This window comes from Chanos chanos, chromosome 2 (assembly GCF_902362185.1).
Source record: "Chanos chanos chromosome 2, fChaCha1.1, whole genome shotgun sequence".
NCBI lineage: Eukaryota > Metazoa > Chordata > Actinopteri > Gonorynchiformes > Chanidae > Chanos > Chanos chanos.
The window spans coordinates 30,713,372-30,730,772 of NC_044496.1; the positions used below are offsets into that span (position 1 = coordinate 30,713,372).

A 17,401-nucleotide genomic window follows, 5' to 3' on the forward strand; every position below is an offset into this window, starting at 1 on the left:
CCTTACAACCAATAGGGTTAAAGATACGGGTCAGCATATATAATACTTGCATCTCCCCTGATCGTCAGATCAATCCCCACTCCGGAGAGAAGAGGTCAAAACCCGGACAGATTAAGTTTATGCAGTGTGCATCAGTGACGATTTAACCACAAACACCCACACCAGACCATACCTTACCAAACCCCCCTTTTGCAAATTCAAGTGTGCTCATGTGGTGCTGTGCGTTTTAATAAATATTAAAAACCCAAATTGGATGCTTTGATTGTGTTCTGACCGACACCCCACAGTGACAGCAAGGTCCCTGAAACAGCGCAAAGGTACAGTGACACAGGGAGCAGACCACCTAACACTGCAATCTCAGTCACCCTCCTTTTCAGCCGGGGCATTGCACCACCCGTTCGTTAGCCATTCCCTATGCCTGGCGCCTACAATCATACCTTTTTGTCGTGCAGTAGACTAACAATATACCGGTATCTAACACCTGATCCGGCAATCAGTAGCTTCAACAAGGATAGGCTACATTGTAAATCCAGATACCATTGTTAAGACCAAAATTTGATTAGGCTATGTCCTGCATGTTGAAACTACAAAGGGTGTATATACCAATTCAAATATCCGTTTGATTAAGGACTACCTCTACAAGTTCAGACACCTTTTGCTACTTTAGTTGTGTTAGGATATGGTAGTGATAGAGTAGGGAAAGCACTGACATACACATGAGCTGCTGGAGGGTACCGCCTGCCTGGGTGCTGCTGTCTCTTTAAGAAGGACTGGATGAGCTCTCGCAAGAGAAGAGCTCGAGAGCTCTTTAAATGGTTTTGCCGCGAACTCGGGCTGGCTGGATATTGGGGTTCCCTGCGTCTTGTTACGGCTGGAGATATTCCCCCCGTCCGGACGTTTCTTTTCCTTGGAGGAAGTCTTTACGTTTTCACATTCACTTGTAGGGTTTCCATCACCACACCTGAACTGCCCAGGGACAGCTTGTGCTCGTCAAGCATCGCACCGATCTCACCGCGCCTTGGAAGCGCTTCGTGGAGACCCCACCCGCCTCCCCCCAAGGTTTGGCCATATAGCCCTCCACGCATCTCCTTAGCTAAATATACACACATGTACACGTACACTCCCACGCTATACGCAGCACGTAGGGTGGTATTAGGTTAGGGGACCAGTCTTAACTAGATTACTCATTCTGTGTCCCTAGACTCTGAGCGCTGATTCGTCCGGTGTAAGTGCTAGTTGGGTGTCTGGTATTCTCGGCCCCTAACAGTTGGTCTAGACCCCGTCTGATCCTGGGCATAGACACCTGGGTGACTCTGTTTAGTAAACAGTGTGTTTTCATGTCGTACAGGCTCTGTCTCAGGCTGTTATGAGTGGCTTTGTGGAAGTATTTTTCATTTGCAATCAGGTGGTAGATATAACGACCAGATCTTTCAACCATTGTGCATTGGCCTGGAAACATGCACTGTTTTTGAACTCCTCAACACCATCAAACTTTTGATTTTCCCCAGTTGTAAATGTGTGAGTATAAAATTGGGCTTGAGCTTTATTTGTGTAGACATTTTACAACATTAAAAAAATGAGGTTGCTTTTGTAAAACTGTGGATAATAACCACATTTAATTAATCGAAACAATAGCAATTTTCAAAATTTTATTCCTTTCATGGTAACAAATAAATAAGCTATTTAGAGACTTTAACCATGTTGAGATAGTCCTTGAATCTCGCAGATAGCATTAATGGACTCATGTTTTGCGGTATCTAGACTGCGTGAATACCTATTAACAGTTGCTCCTTTTTGTCGCGCTGTAGGCTTTCAGCATAACTGCTTGTGTCACATGTTCTGATACTCCCCCACACATTGCGGAACCCTCATATTGACCATTTCCAACACCCCTCGCCTACAATCAAACCTTTTTTTTTTTTTCTTGCGCAGTAGTCTAACAACACAGAGGCATCTGACACATGCTCCAGCAATCAGCAGCTTCGAAAGGATAGCCCACATTGTAAATCAAGATGCCTCTGTTAGCAAAATTTGATTAGGCTACATCCTGTACGCTGAAGGCTACAATGAGTATATAGTGATTTGGATATCCATTTGTTGGAAGACTTCCTTTAGAATTCCAAACACTTTTTATCCACTTTAAACTGTCCAAACCCCAACCAATCCTAGGCATTGACACGTGGGTGACACCATTTAGTAAACAGTGGGGCTTCATGTAATAAAGACTCTGTCTAAGACTGTCATAAGCAGATTTGTGGAAGTATTTTTCGTTTGCAAACAAGCAGTAGATAAAACGACCAGCTCTTTCAAGCACTGCGCATTGACCTGGACGCTTGCTCTGTTTGTGATCTCCTCAACACCGTGAAACTTTCTCTTAAACAATACCGCTATGCCGGATCCCATGTGGCAGTCCTGACTGATGCAGTGGGCTAGAGACTCCCCCACAGGACAAGAGAACAAATCGTCTTTCAAATAGCGGAGTTTCCAACCAACAATATCCAATTTACCGTGTTCTTTTTCACATTGCTTATATTTTCGATCATATTTTACAGACACCGGGGTGCTCGCCAAGACATCGGTATTTCCGACCAGTTATGGCTCCATCATCAAACAAAACTTATTGTATACCTGTTCCGACTTAAATCGGTGATCACATATCCATAAACCGCCAAACATAAAAAAACAACATCTTGCTGAATAAATATATTGGTGAAATCCAGATACCACATTTTCCCCACGCAGTCTCCACACCACCATGTCAATCATGCCGGCCAGGGAGGGCGAGAGGGGAGGGGTGTCCTCACAGGGGGTCATAAATCACTTTGATTGACAGTTTGACAGAAAGTGTAGGATATATACGACTATTATCGATTAGTCTTGGGACTGACCCCCATTCAGCGAAAGACTTTGAATTGTTCCAAAATAACAAATAAAATGTTGTGTATATTTTATAGAAGAATTTTGAAATTCATAGAATGTCTCTAATGCTCATAGTCTTCAATTTCATCAGGCACCAATCTTCCTTCCTGTGAAACATTTTTGAAAATTATAACAAAATACAGCTCACAAATGACCCTTCCTTTCAAGGGTCTTTGCTAGAGACAGGTACTAAGATTGCTTTGCTCTGCCCCTTGAATCTGGATCCAGACTGATGTGGTTCAGTGATTGATGAGAAAATCAGCAAAAAGGAACAAGTTATCTTAAATTTATGATGCAGGACTGTTGATTATTTGTAAAATGGTTCTAAATCCATTTTGAATTTTGAGCAATATCCATAGAACATAAATGAGACATACTGTATGCGCTGAATTAATTTATGCTGACAGTCATGGCAATGTACACAGACTGCGAGGAGCAGAATGTACACTTACAGATTATCTGACTTGGATTCATTCATTGATAAAATTGGCTTTCTTGAGGCAATAACTGTAACCCAGAACAAGATTTAGTCAAGCCTATGGATCATGGATGAATAATGATACACTTTATCTCACACACAAAATGTACAACGATTCAGTTTGCAATTACTTAAGCCTATATGAAAAAAACAAACAAAACAAAAAAAAACACTGCTGAGATCATATTGAAAGGACCCTAACCCTTGCTATTTTCAATTCAGCAGCAAATATGCAATTGTCACTCTGAACTTTGACAGAAAAACTTAAAATATACATCAAAGTCAGTTCATTCTAATTCCTTATTTATTCCACTTTGTGAGGGAGCAAAGATCTCAAAAACTTCCCTTTGACTCATTTTAACAGTCAAATACCATGCATAAATGTGTTTGATGTTTTTGTTGTTGTTGTTGTTAACACGGGAACAGTAAAAAGTTTATTTCTTGATGCTGGTAAGATAACTGGAAAAATAAAAAGATTAAATAGTTCTAAATGGTACAAAAGTTCTTAAAAGGATCAAAAACGTTCTCTGTAAACCTAGTATGTCACAGCAGAGCTCAGTCTTCAGACACTGATCTAAGAGCATCCTAACTTTAGACCCAAATGATCGCATTCTCAGCTTTACCTCACACCTCACTGATCTAGATCCTAGAACATTCTCATCTTACACTCCACTAATCTAGAACATCCTTATCTTACACATAATTGATCTAGAACATCCTCACATTTCATCTGAACAAGACAGGTTGTCAACCACATCTGTATGGCTTCTATGAGTTTTAATGTTTCCTCTATTAGCACTCTGCTTTGGACAGGTATTAGAATGGACTGCCTTTCGGGCTGGCATAATAAATCATGCATTATTAACCTCAAAACCAAGCTGACCTATGCAACCCTTCACTGCTCTCAATGTTAGTGTTAACCAAAGGTAGTGAACAAGTTGTACATGAGGTCTGTATGTTTTTGTGAAAAGGTGTAGGAACAATTCCCCATGAAAGTGGTAATGCCCTCCATGTTCATGTCTTGCCTTTCTGTTTTCATGCCCATGACTGACAGCACTGAGAATCTCAGTGTGTCTTTTGACACTGACCCCACACAGCATTATTATTACTGTATTTGCATGTGTCATTAGTTTAGTTCTGGACATAATGAACATTAAACACCTTAGAAGTCTTTCCAGTGCCATGCCAGGCCAGAGTGTTTACTATGATCAAAATTAGACTTTAAAGGAAAAACAAGCTTTCCGTTTTTATTAATAGCCTTCTTACATTCATTAGATGTTGCATTTTGCTTTAAATGAAGAAAACAATTTCATTTCAGCTAAATATGAATTGATTTTGATGGCTTAAACGATGCAAAGTTTGCACTTAAAATATGTGCTGAATTTGTTTCATTCGGCACCTGTGGGAAAAATATTGCTTTGCTTATAGCTGTAACTCTTAGAAAAAGTGGCTCATGTCTATCGTCATGATGAAGTTTTAAACTGATAGGGATCTGTGCTGCAACAACGTATCTGTATGTTAGAGCAATTACAAGAATGTATCGGTGTGTTAGAGCAGAGAGCATTATCATGTAGAAGACAGGGTCTGAGTAAAATGTTTAGTTTGTACCACTCGGAGAGCAGTGAACTGGGTGTCTGCACCCCTCAAGGAGCAAACATCAGTTATCCTGTGCCTTCTCAAAGGTCATCCTAGGGCCCCAACACATGTCCTTAGACCCCAGTCCTAACATATAAAACCTTTGTATTCCTTAACCTCAAGAGAGAGCTGCGCTTCATGTCTGAGGTGTGCTTCTCCCATGTACATGGAATAAAGGTAAATGGTTCATCACATCTGAACTTTGTTGTCTCTGAGAAATTAGCAACTCTCATAACTGGGGACTCTGAATTTCCCTTACATACACCATAGGGCAAGCTTGGGAGGTTGACTCTTAACATATGGGCCTTTTTAACAGTCGTCTTCAACTGGCTAAATTATCACCACGATATTTCTTGTGTTATTCTGATGGACAAATATTTAGCATATTTATCTTTATGTTATTTAGATTTTGAAATTCTGTAATTATAATAGAACTTGGCAAGCTGCACGTTTACATTCCGTGTACATCCCATCTTATTGGTAAAACAGTGCTGGTTTGTCTCATGTCTTGTCAGAATTAATAAAATGAATGAGTTTGCTCAGAAAGGCTTGTTCTGAAAATATTTTTGTCCATTTATCCAAGCTGTTAAAATTGTTAGAAATTCTTAAAAATCATATAAGAATTTGATTATGGACTAAACCATGCCCATGACAGCTAATGCCACAATGTATCAGTGAAGTTTTAAATGTTTATTACGTTGTTACACTAAATGAAGTTTTGGGCGAAAAACAAAGAACGGGTCTACAAATCCGATGAACGAAAAAACATCGAGTTAGGAGACAGAAGAAGACCGTATGCCAAACGGCCAGGACGTCCCTTGAAACTCACAAATTACCATGTGTAGTGGATATTGAGGCCCACGTTTACATTTACACTAAAACAATGAGAATGTAGACATTCAGCAGATACTTCTGTCCAACCAACTTACAAAAGAGCATTGAAAGCAGGCTACCAACACGTCTCAGTACACGAATCGAGTATGGTTTAGTGCATCACTGAGTGACTAAATTATCGAAACAATTGATTTTCAATTAACGTTACGACCAGTAGGACTGGGGAGAGGTACAGTACTTGTTTTAGAAACTCACATGGTAAAGATTATCATTTTAGACACAACTCAGGAAAACCTACCCTGTTTCGTTGTGAACTAGTGGCCCTCATTTGCACGGCGGAAATGTGCCGCTTGCGTCTTCTGCTCTTTTCCCTGGGGACACCTTCACAGCAGTGGGCAAATGAGAGCACGCTGATGCGGTATGCTCGCCCCTCCTCCTTCTACACATAGCTTGAGACCTCCATAGGGACTTGAAAGAGGAACGGGCCCATTCATGCGATAGCAGTCTACTGTGAGAGGCGACTGTATGCTCTTATCTGCGCACGACGCTTTACACAGTCACACGCACTGTGCCAGCTCTGCTACTCAAGATTTATAAAATCACCAACGTAAGTTGCAGCTGACCGACACGGGACTAGCTTTGTCACGCTGGTGGATACTGACCAAACAAGAGACTTGGTTTCTCGCTTGCATCTATACAGAACCATAATTTTCAGGGAGACGATGCGGCTGCTCAGCAGGAATCTGTTTTTATGTGCTTCACGTCTGCTGTACTCTGTGCACGAAACAGGAGAGTTGTACCTCACGCTGCGCATTGGGGATGGAGCGTCATAGGAATAAACTGAGGGCTGTTTCGTTTTATTGAGGGAAGGGACCTTGGAGTAGATTAAAATGTCTGCGACACATAGCTCTCCCCTGCCAAACAAAACCATCCTCTTCACAGTGAGCTCTGAAACTCTGGACCCGGTTAAAGCGAACTGGCAAATCAACTTGGCTCTTTTCTGTCTGTCTTTCGCCATTGCCACAGTCACCTGCGCCGGGGGATTGTACTCACTCCTGTCTGTGTTTAGAATGAGGAGCAAAACCTCGTTATGTGTAATAGTGGCTTCCCTGTCTATAGACGACCTCATCAGCGTCGTACCACTGTCTTTATTCATGTTCTTGCAATGGTGGAACGACGACGCTGGACAGTCTCGTACTATATGTACTTTGTCAGGACTGCTCTATGTTTTTCAAGGACTGTCAAGCAACATGAAGGCGTGCCTTATCGTTGCATATACTTTCTATGTGACAAAGCGTTTTGGAGTGTACCAGACCACCAGTCGACCTCTGATGGTGTTATGGGCAGTGGCTGCGGTGTGGTTGGTTAGTTTGATTGTCAGCATATTACCTTTGTGCGGCTGGGGCCGCTTCGTTCCTGCATCTTTGGGCTGTCTCCCAGAGAGTGATAGTTTTTATGTATTGCTTCTTTTCGCGATCTACTCAGTGTGTTTTTGTGGCCTCTTGTTTTTCTCGGTCCCTCTCACTTACCAGTTGTTGTGCTTAACAGAAAATAAGATGTTTTACCCTAGTTATTTTGAAATCGCCAGGACGCTAAGCGCTGACGTGTCGGCGACTCTATGTGAAATCCCGTCTCAGTCTAGAGATAGCTTGGAGAAAAGTTTCGGGGCTTATTCGGAATTTGATTCTGATCCTGGATTATCAAAGAGCAAAACAGACACACATTCACACTCGCCTCCAGCCACTGATCGTTCACTGAAGAATACCCGAAACGTACAACACTCTCCAACGTTCTTTGCACAGAAACGTTTCTCGATGATTCTGGCGATGGCTCGCATTGTTCTATGGATGCCGATGATGGTGAGCATTTGTAACCACTGAAATAGCCTAGTATTCCGAATATTAACGTATACCTGTTAAATCCATATTGCAGGCCACAAGTTTCTACAGTCAGTGATTGACTGTCACAGGTGCCTAAATTCCAGCTCTATTTGAACTATAATGCGTTTTTAGCATTGTGATAAGAAACCAGAAGTTTAAATGGTTCAGCAGCATTTGACCTACTTTGACCATAGCTCTGATGGTAATCATTTGATCTCTGTACTTGCAGACCCAAATTCTTGTGAGCCATGCTGTTCGGCTGCACAGTTCATCTTTAGAGACCCTGAGTTTCTTCCTGACCCTTCTTTCTGCTCTGGTCACACCAGTATTTGTACTGTCAAAGCACTGGATACATCTTCCATGTGGCTGCTTCATCAACTGCCACCAAGGGCCAGCCTCAGGTCCTTCTTCTGGTGAGTATCTGATGGGAATATCAGCATATTTTCTTAATCAACAGTAAGAATACCACCAACCCAGATTTCAAAGACTAGTCTTGAAAGTCTAGTTTAAGTAAATTACAAAAGGGCAGAGTCTATTTCGGTGATTGTCAGCTTAATTGCATTAGTCACACTCTGTAATATTTTTTTCAAGTTCTATTTATAGTCACAGGATAGACAGCCATGTCCAGTTTTGTGTGTGATTTTTAAATTGTTTAAATGGCACTCATGTAAACCTTGAAAATGAAAACAGATGTGATGGATATCACCACATCTGAACATTTACATTAACCTTTTTTTACAGGGAATAAAAGGAGATTTGAATTTAACCTCTCCTTCCAGCATGGTTATGGCATCTACAAAATCTCTCATGCCAAATCGCCCTCCATCATGAAACCTTCATACAATAGTTTGTACAACTGTGATTTCTCAGAGAGCAGAGTTGCAGCACTGGATAGAAATCCGACTGGAGGCCTCACTATGCAAGAGTTCAGAAACACTGATATGGAGGATAGCTCCTTCCATGGCCAGCCTCTCTTGGAGGTTGTCTCACAAGAGACAACAACAGTTGGCCAGCCTGCAGGCTCTGACAATGTAGATGGCTACTGCAGTGTCTCATCCTTTGTGCCAGCCTGTGACCGAGAGGACACCTCCTCTGTATTTGATGGGCAAGAGAGAAGGCTTTCTCATGAGGAGTGTCGCAAAATTGAACTTTCGGACTGGGAGTGGTGCCGCAGTAAATCAGAGAGAACTCCAAGACAGGTACTGTAGGCAATACTAAACCATCTAGATTTACGGTAACTCCCTCTATCTTCCAAAATTATATTCACATTTACACAATTTACACAACCTTGTCATGTGTTGCCTGGATTGTTTAACCCTTCATTGTATTTTTTTTAACCAGTATTTATATGTTGACCGGGCATTATTTGTAGAAGATTTATTGAATAAACAGATGGGGAACAGTAGATGGAGTGAAGCCATGGTTGAACTATCCATGTCTGCCAAAAATAAAGTCATTACTGTTCCTTTTTTACATTCCAGGCAGCATTCACTGCCACCAAGCAAAATAATTATGCCTGTTCAGATGTTTGATCAGACTCATAAGTTCTATAACACAGTGTTCATATCACCTGGTTGAAAATGAATAGTGTGCATTAGGGGGCGGTACGGTGGCGGGTGGCGCAGTGGGTAGCGCTGTCGCCTCACAGCAAGAAGGTCTCGAATTCGATTCCCAGCCAGGTGGCCAGGATCCTTTCTGTGTGGAGTTTGCATGTGCTCCCCGTGTCTGCATGGGTTTCCTCTGGGAGCTCCGGTTTCCTCCCACAGTCCAAAGACATGCAGGATAGGTGAATTGGAGACACTAAATTGCCCCTAGGTATGATTGTGTGTCTGCCCTGCGATGGACTGGCGACCTGTCCAGGGTGTTTCCCCACCTTTCGCCCTATGAGCGCAGGGATAGGCTCCAGCACCCCCGCGACCCTAATCAGAATAAGCGGCTTAGATAGTGAGTGAGTGTACATTAGGCCCCTATACAGGTGAATATTTTAAAGTGTACTAGTCAACACAGCATCTTCCTTAAACTCTGTTATATGAATGTCAGTATCGTCTAAGTCCTCTCAGATGCTCTTAAACTCCTGCTTAGACTTGCTGGAAACAGCCCAGAGCACATTCCTGCTCCATATTAAGCCCATCTGTTTTGGTCAAAGACAGTGTAAAATAGGGCCTTAGATGTTTTCTTTCTTGGTGTAGAAACCTGGATGCTAAAATTGTTGTGATTGTGCTGCAGAAGCCAATAAACTGGAAATGTTTATCTTTGAGTTTATTCTGTTGCAGAGCATATATTATGCATATCTCAACACTGGTGGCATTATAAAGCTATTATTTTTAATGCATCATCACTGGTTTTGGAATATAATTGATTAAAAATCTCACACCCAGCCAGTGAGCATATCTGTTTGCTACAGCCAAGTCTATCTTTGGAGTGAGGCATCTATTTCTTAGCAGTTATTAGTGGCTGACTGAGAGCCACAATGATCTTTTGTTTCCGTTCTGCAAATTTGAACATGTAATTATCATAATCGGAATAATGTAATTATTTTAATCTGTAATCTGAATCATATAATTGTCTTAATCTGTAGTCTAAATCATGTAATTATCTTAATCTGCACCTTAGTGTACATAGCTTCAGTAGAACATATCCTTGTCTTGAATGAAAGCTTCATCTTGTTGAGTAAGGTCTCAGAACTGGGAGTGAGTGCAGGCATGGAATTGGACCTGCAATAGACACTAGAGATGTATCAGAATCCGAATACGAAAAAAAAAAACATGATTGCATGTTTGTGCGTCAGCCAGATCGATTTTTATATTGTGGATGGCTACAAGGTAAGAATGCCCATTCTGTTTGCAACATAAGATTTTGATTTCACTAACTAGTCACTTTATTTACTACACATTATTGAAAAGTGATCGCTATATTCTGTAGTAGCCCCCTTCGTGTCAGGAGCGGGAGCTAACGAGACAAAAGCCTTGTGTGGCAGTTGGTCTGCCCCCACAGCCTGTAGTTTTTAGCTGTATGTGTTAATTTACTCCATAAAAACAGTTGAAAGTCATTTAATTTACTACACATTATTGAAAAGTGATCGCTATATTCTGTAGTAGCCCCCACTGAGTCAGTGCAAATTACTGTTGTAATTTATGTTTTTCTAATGTAATGTAAATCTACATTGGAAGTGTAAATCTCTGTGATCGCACACACACACTGTGAGCAGTGAATTAGTCCTCTGCATTTAACCCATCCAGCACACCCATAGTGAACACACGCAGTGGGGTTAAATGCCTTGCTCAAGGGCACACAGCCATGGATTTTGGTCCTGGGAATTGAACCAGCAACCCTCTGGTCACGAGCTTGGTTCGCTAACCTTTAGACCGCGGCTGCCCAACTTAAAAGGGTCTGAAAACTTTACTGTAGAAACTATTTACAGTAAATATATTTAGAAAAATATCCTTCAGTTGAAAGTGCAGTGACATTAACACATCAAGAATCGCGAACGCAGCGTCATTGGAATTTCAGATTATTCTCTTCAACTGAAGGATATTTTTCTAAATATCTTTACTGTAAATAGTTTCTACAGTGCACACAGAAAGGTTTCAGACCTTTTCAAGTTTTCCACATTTTGTTATGTCTCAGACTCATCTTAAAATGGATTCATTCTTTTTTTTCCCTCTTTTTAATTCATTTTTTCCCCTCATCATTCTACACACAATACTCCACAATGGCAAAGTGAAAACAGATTTTTGGAGTGTTTTGCTAATTTATTAAAAATAAAAGACTGAAATATCCCAGTTATATAAGTATTCAGACCCTTTGTTATGACACTTGCAGTTGAGCTCTGCTGGATCCTACTTCTATCAATGGTGCTTGAGATGCTTCTACAACTTGACTGCAGTCCACCTGTGCATAACTGAACACAGGAGGAAGCCATTCCTCACTAAAAGGCACACGACAGCCTGCTGGGAGTTCGCCAAAAAGCACCTGAACAACTCCAAGCGGGCTATCAAGGCCTGATTGATGGAGTGATGCACTGATGGTTGTCCTTCTGTAAGGTTCTCCCATCTCCAAAAAGGAACTCTGGATCTCATTTATAGTGACCATTAGGTTCTTGGTTATCTGTCTGACCAAGGCCCTTCGTCTCAGATTACTCAGTTTGTCTGGGTGGCCAGATCTAGGAAGACTGGTGGTGGTTCCAGATCTCTTCCAGCTGAGAATGATGGAGGCTACTGTGCTCTTGGGCACTTTCAATGCTGCAGAAATTTTCTTGTATCCTTCCTCAGATCTGTGTCTTGACACAATCCTGTCTCGCAGGTCTGCAGACAATTCTTTCAACCTCATGGCTTGGTTTTCACTCTGACATACACCATAAACTGTGACACCTTTATATATAGACAGACATGTGCCTTTCCTGATTATGTCCAATGAGTTCAGTTAGGCACAGGTGGACTGCAGTCAAGTTGTAGAAGCATCTCAAGGACCATTGATATAAGTAGTATCCAGCAGAGCTCAACTGCAAGTGTCATAACAAAGGGTCTGAATACTTATGTAAATGGGATATTTCAGTCTTAAATTTTTAATAAATTAACAAAACACTCCGCAAACCCGTTTTTGCTTTCTCATTGTGGAGTATTGTGTGTAGAATGATGAGAAAAAAACTGAATCCATTTTAAGATGAGTCTGAAACATAATAAAATGTGGAAAACTTGAAAGAGTCTGAAAACTTTCTGTATGCACTGTATAACCAATGCAGAACAGAATCTTTCAATTTATAAAACATTTGTTCAGTTTCTGATTGTTCAATACCACCCAGTGAAAGGGGTGGTAGTGGTGGGGTTCAGATAGTTCATATAACTTAGATAAGTTAAAAATAAAAATAAAAATAAATAGAGAAAGAGAGATGAAAAGTACATTATGAGGATGTGGAAACATATTTCATAATTAATTATATGGCAATATTAAATCAATCTGATGCTTTGAAGGCACAAAAATTGCATTGTCATTGCCAATATTAGGTTAGAAAATACAACATTTGCCTGATTTAACATGACTTCTAGTATAAACCACGCCCACTTCCAGTCTGATATCCGAATACAGATACAGAGACAGACAATTCTGTTGGTTGAACAGATACAGATGATGATATTTCTGTACACCTCTAATAGTCACATTTGGAGGAGTATTTCTCAAAGGCCTACTTCACCATGTCCTTTGTACCACTGTGATATAAGTGGGAGAGAAGATGCCTTACAATTTGCTGCAGACCTAAGGGAGTTGCATGTCTATTACTCTCTTTCTTTCTAAAATGTTGTCAATGGAGTCTTAAGCGTCTAAGATCATGGTCATTTACATCATTACAACCCATACAGAATAGGGCTCTGTGTGATTCACTGAGTGCCTTCAAAATGCTCTTAGTTGTGATTAATGGCCACAATATATCTTGCTCACAGTCTCAGCCTTGGCTTAGTATGAATTATTTGTTAAATGACTTCTGCTCATTCTGATATTGAACTCAGTGATAGTGGAGGCAAATGAAACCAGATAAATGACAAATTCACAAGTTTTTACCCAACTATGAGAAGGGTGACCATACGTCCTCTTTTCCCGGGCATGTCCTCTTTTTTGGACCTAAAAAATGCAAAATATCTGGGATTAGGCTTTTGCTTTCCACAGTCGCCATTCATTGTGTGTGCATTTGCATTGCTTTGACCTTTTTCTTTAGGTCCCGCCCCTCGCACAATGGATGGTCAATGTACACGGTTATGCCATAAACATTGGTTAAACTGCATCTCATTCATTACTATTACCAGCAACAGCCGGGGACCTTAAGAAGGCCGTAATGCCATCAAAACTTGAATGGAAAGATCTTGTCACTGTTATTATGCTAGCAGTTATTTGTCTTATTAAAGACTATCCAGCTATGTATTGAAGCAGTTAAGTACAGATGCAGTTTCACATTGCATTGTCAAGCATCAGTCTTACATGTGCAACGACAGGAACCAAAAGAGACAAACACTTAAATTTCCCCGTACTCTTTTTGGAAACCAAAATATGATCATCCTAGTTCACTGGTTCAGTATGGGATTGAATAAACACTCTCAAGACTGAGCTCTAAGGGTTTGGTGACGTCACTTCCTAGCCATCCGTTGCTGTTTTGCATGTAGCTGCTGCGGGGTTACACAGGAAAATGTAGCATTTGCCAAATTTAACCAACACTACATAATACTACGTAGCTTCATAAAGTACACAATCCCCCAAAGTTATACTGGGTGCTCTTTTTGGCATTTTTTTTAACTCTTCAAAACACCAACACCGCTATCCCTAAGCAACCAGGAACTTCAGCACTCATTCCACTTGAATCAAGTGCAACATAATTTAGCTATTCTTCTTCCATCACTAGGGAGAGTTTTGTATGTGAGAAATGTGAATTAACAGTTAGGCTGACAGAGAAGATTACTGAACGAGTGTCCAGATATTATGTGAGGTTAATGATATTCAGAACTCTGCCTCTAAGTCACTGTTAGCTGTTCTGGATGCAATTAGTACAGCTAACATCTTTCCTGCTCCAGTAGTAGAGCCTTCGCAGCATGGCAAATGGGTATCAGCTCATGCCAAGTTAAAAATCTTGGGGTTGTGATGGGCAGTGACTTAACATTTGTTAACACACATTAGTAACAAAGCAAGAACATCCTTCTTTGATTTCCGTAATATAGCCAAGATAAAGAGCATGTTGTCCTTGCATGATGCAGAGAAGTTAGTTCACGCATTCATGAACATCTAGATTAGATTACTGTAATGCACCATTAGCTGGATCCCCTTCCATGTATATAAACAAGCTTTAATTGGTTCAGAATGCTGCAGCTAGGGTTCTTACAAGAACCAGGAAGTGTGAATATATTAGTTTAATATTATCCTGTCAACACTGGTTACCTGTTAGGTTTCATATTGATTTTAAAATTCTGCTGCTAATGTGCAATGCTCTTATCAGTCTGGCCCTCCTGTACATAACTGACCTCTAAGAGGGCGATAGCCTGCATCGCCCTCTTAGATCACAAAACCCTCTTTCCTTACCGAGAATAGCGAAATCTACAGTTGGTGGCAGGTCCTTCTCCTACATGCCTCATAAACTTTGGAACAGTCTTCCAACCAATGTCCGGGATTGTGACACACTCCCTCAGTTTAAGTCTAGACTATAGACCTACCTATTCAGCCTAGTATATAGCTAATCGTCTCAGCCCAAGGGGTTGAGATGGTGGACTATGGTCATAGAGTGTTTTGGTGAACTGAAATATCGATGTCTCCTCTATTCCCATGCAATCACTTAAGTTTGTTGACGATGGAATGGAGAGTTCTTGATGTCTCAAAGACCCCAAATGGCTACATGGCCCACTGCTTCCCTCCTCTCTTTTGTTTTTTGGGTCAACGCTGTATCAATTAAGATTGCCAGAGCACTAGTGCTGCACTTTAATCAGAATCAAAATACATCTCAAAAACTCTACTGCCTGCCTCAGTTCACTCAACTATCTTGTTCCCTTTCTTCTTTTATCTTCACCTCTCTGCCCCAACATTGGGGTACCCATTCTGAGGTCTATACGGTTCCAGTCCAAAGCATCTGCTCCCAGCATGAGGCCTATATACTTCTGCCCCTCCTGCCCAGACCTACTGCAGGCCTCTGTACTGAGCCAGCGGCCCACCTGTGACGCAACTCAACCTGACTGCGAACCAAGAACAGCCTGTCCTTTATAGCCGAGTCTAAATATCAAACAAACAAACTGATATGAACACTGCTTGGTTATCACCTTAATCTATATCTGATACCACGCAGAACTCCTAGAGCCTTGTTATTAATTCTTTTACACTATGAATAAATCGTATACTGTAAATAATTGTATATACCATCTGTTTACCCTGGATTCTTCACTGTAAATTTCTATTCTATGTGCTGAGCAGAGGAGGATGCACTCCCCCTGTTGAGTCGTGGTTCCTCCCAAGGTTTCATCCACCTCGGGAGTTTTTCCTTGCCACTGGGAGTTAGAAACTGATCGCTGTAAAGCTGCTTTGAGATAATTTTTGATTGTAGAAAGCACTATGGGTCAGTTTACACTGCAGTTGGATGGACATTTTACAATCCCCTAAAGAATGACCTAAATCAGCCTGTCTTTATAAATAAGTGAAATAGCATTCCTGATTTGTCTGTGTGTCTTTGTTTCCAAACAGAAATCCACAGGAGGGCTTGCCATTCCTCTTTGTGCCTTCCAAGGAACTGTCTCCCTCCATGCCCCCACAGGCAAAACACTTTCCCTCTCTACCTATGAGGTTAGCAGTGATGGCCTCAAGTTGTCTCCCAATGGCAAGAAAGTAGAAGTGTACCGCTCTAAATCTGTAGGTCATGAGCCTGAAGAGGCGCAGTCAGGTGATGGTTGTGGTGGTAGTGTTGGAGATGGCATAATTAGTGGACTGGTGGTGGAGCCAGGAGGAGTGTCTGATACCAACGTGAAAATCCACCTGGAGGTGTTGGAGATTTGTGACAATGAAGAGGCCATGGACAGTGTCTCCATTGTTTCTAACATTAGTCAGTCTTCAGCACATGCTCGCTCACCCTCCCTACGGTACTCACGCCGGGAGAACCGTTTTGTGTCATGTGACTTGGGCGAGACAGCCTCTTATTCTCTCCTCATCCCCACCAGCAACCCAGATACTGACAACATCAATATCCACATACCTGACACAGTGGAGGCACATCGGCAGAACAGTCAACGACAGCATCAAGAAAGCACTGCATCAGGAGGAGAAGGAAGTGGTTACCAGGAGAGCTGTGCATCTGGAGGAGGTGGTGGTTACCAAGAGGAGATTCAGCTTCTGAATGAGGCATACAGAAGGCAAACAGCAGACCAAGACAGCTGAATGGAGAACAGGGAAATAATTGAGATAGCCATAGCAGAGAGCAGAGATGACCCCAGATGGAAGTGTGATGGAATTTACTGTGGAGGTAACCAATGAAGGGGTTTCTGAGACTACTGAAGAGTGCTGAAAGAAAACCAGGACACATATTAAGGATGGCATGTGATTAAAAGATTAAGATTAAAAATTAAATCTCATGATTGCATACACACACTGTAAACAGTGAGCAGTGAATTTGACCTCTGCATTTAACCTACCCTTACACACCAGTAGTGAGCACACACAACCACCTAGGCACAGGAGCAGTGGGTAACAAACCTGCACCCAGGGGGTAGTTGGGGATTAAGTGCCTTGCCCAAGGGCACTTCAGCTGTGGATGTTTTCCTGTTGGTCCTGGGGATCGAACCCGCAACCTTTTGTTCACAAGCCTGCTTCTCTAACCAGGCCAAAGGTTGTGCATACCATTTGTTGTACAGGTTTCAGAATAAAGAGAATGGGGTAGGTTCAGATCCTCAAAAGTGTATTGTTAAAGAGGTTAAACACATGATATCCAGGAATGAACACAGATTTGAGGAGAACTCTGGTGAAATTGTTTGACGTTTGTCGTATTAGGTACAGTGTCTGGGACAGAGAGAACACTGTAGCAGATTAAAAGAGTTTTACAATGAGTTTCTACTTTTTATATGAGAGATTGAATATGTGGAATGTGTATGTGCATGAAGAGTCATGATGAAAGCTGAAAATACTGGAGTCCCTAAGACTGCAC

General features: G+C 41.5%; 1 protein-coding gene and 1 pseudogene across 1 annotated transcript; one reads left to right on the top strand and one right to left on the bottom strand.

The window, feature by feature from the left end:
- Positions 1-2,061: 2,061 nt before the first annotated feature.
- Positions 2,062-2,478, bottom strand: LOC115806035 (ADP-ribose glycohydrolase OARD1 pseudogene; annotated as a pseudogene).
- Positions 2,479-6,207: 3,729 nt separating this feature from the next.
- Positions 6,208-16,638, top strand: LOC115804729 (probable G-protein coupled receptor 149). The gene is given in 6 exon segments (XM_030765235.1): positions 6,208-6,284; positions 6,732-7,725; positions 7,976-8,159; positions 8,488-8,945; positions 15,952-16,507; positions 16,565-16,638. Coding segments are annotated over 6 exon segments (2,343 nt in total).
- The last annotated feature ends 763 nt before the right edge of the window (positions 16,639-17,401 follow it).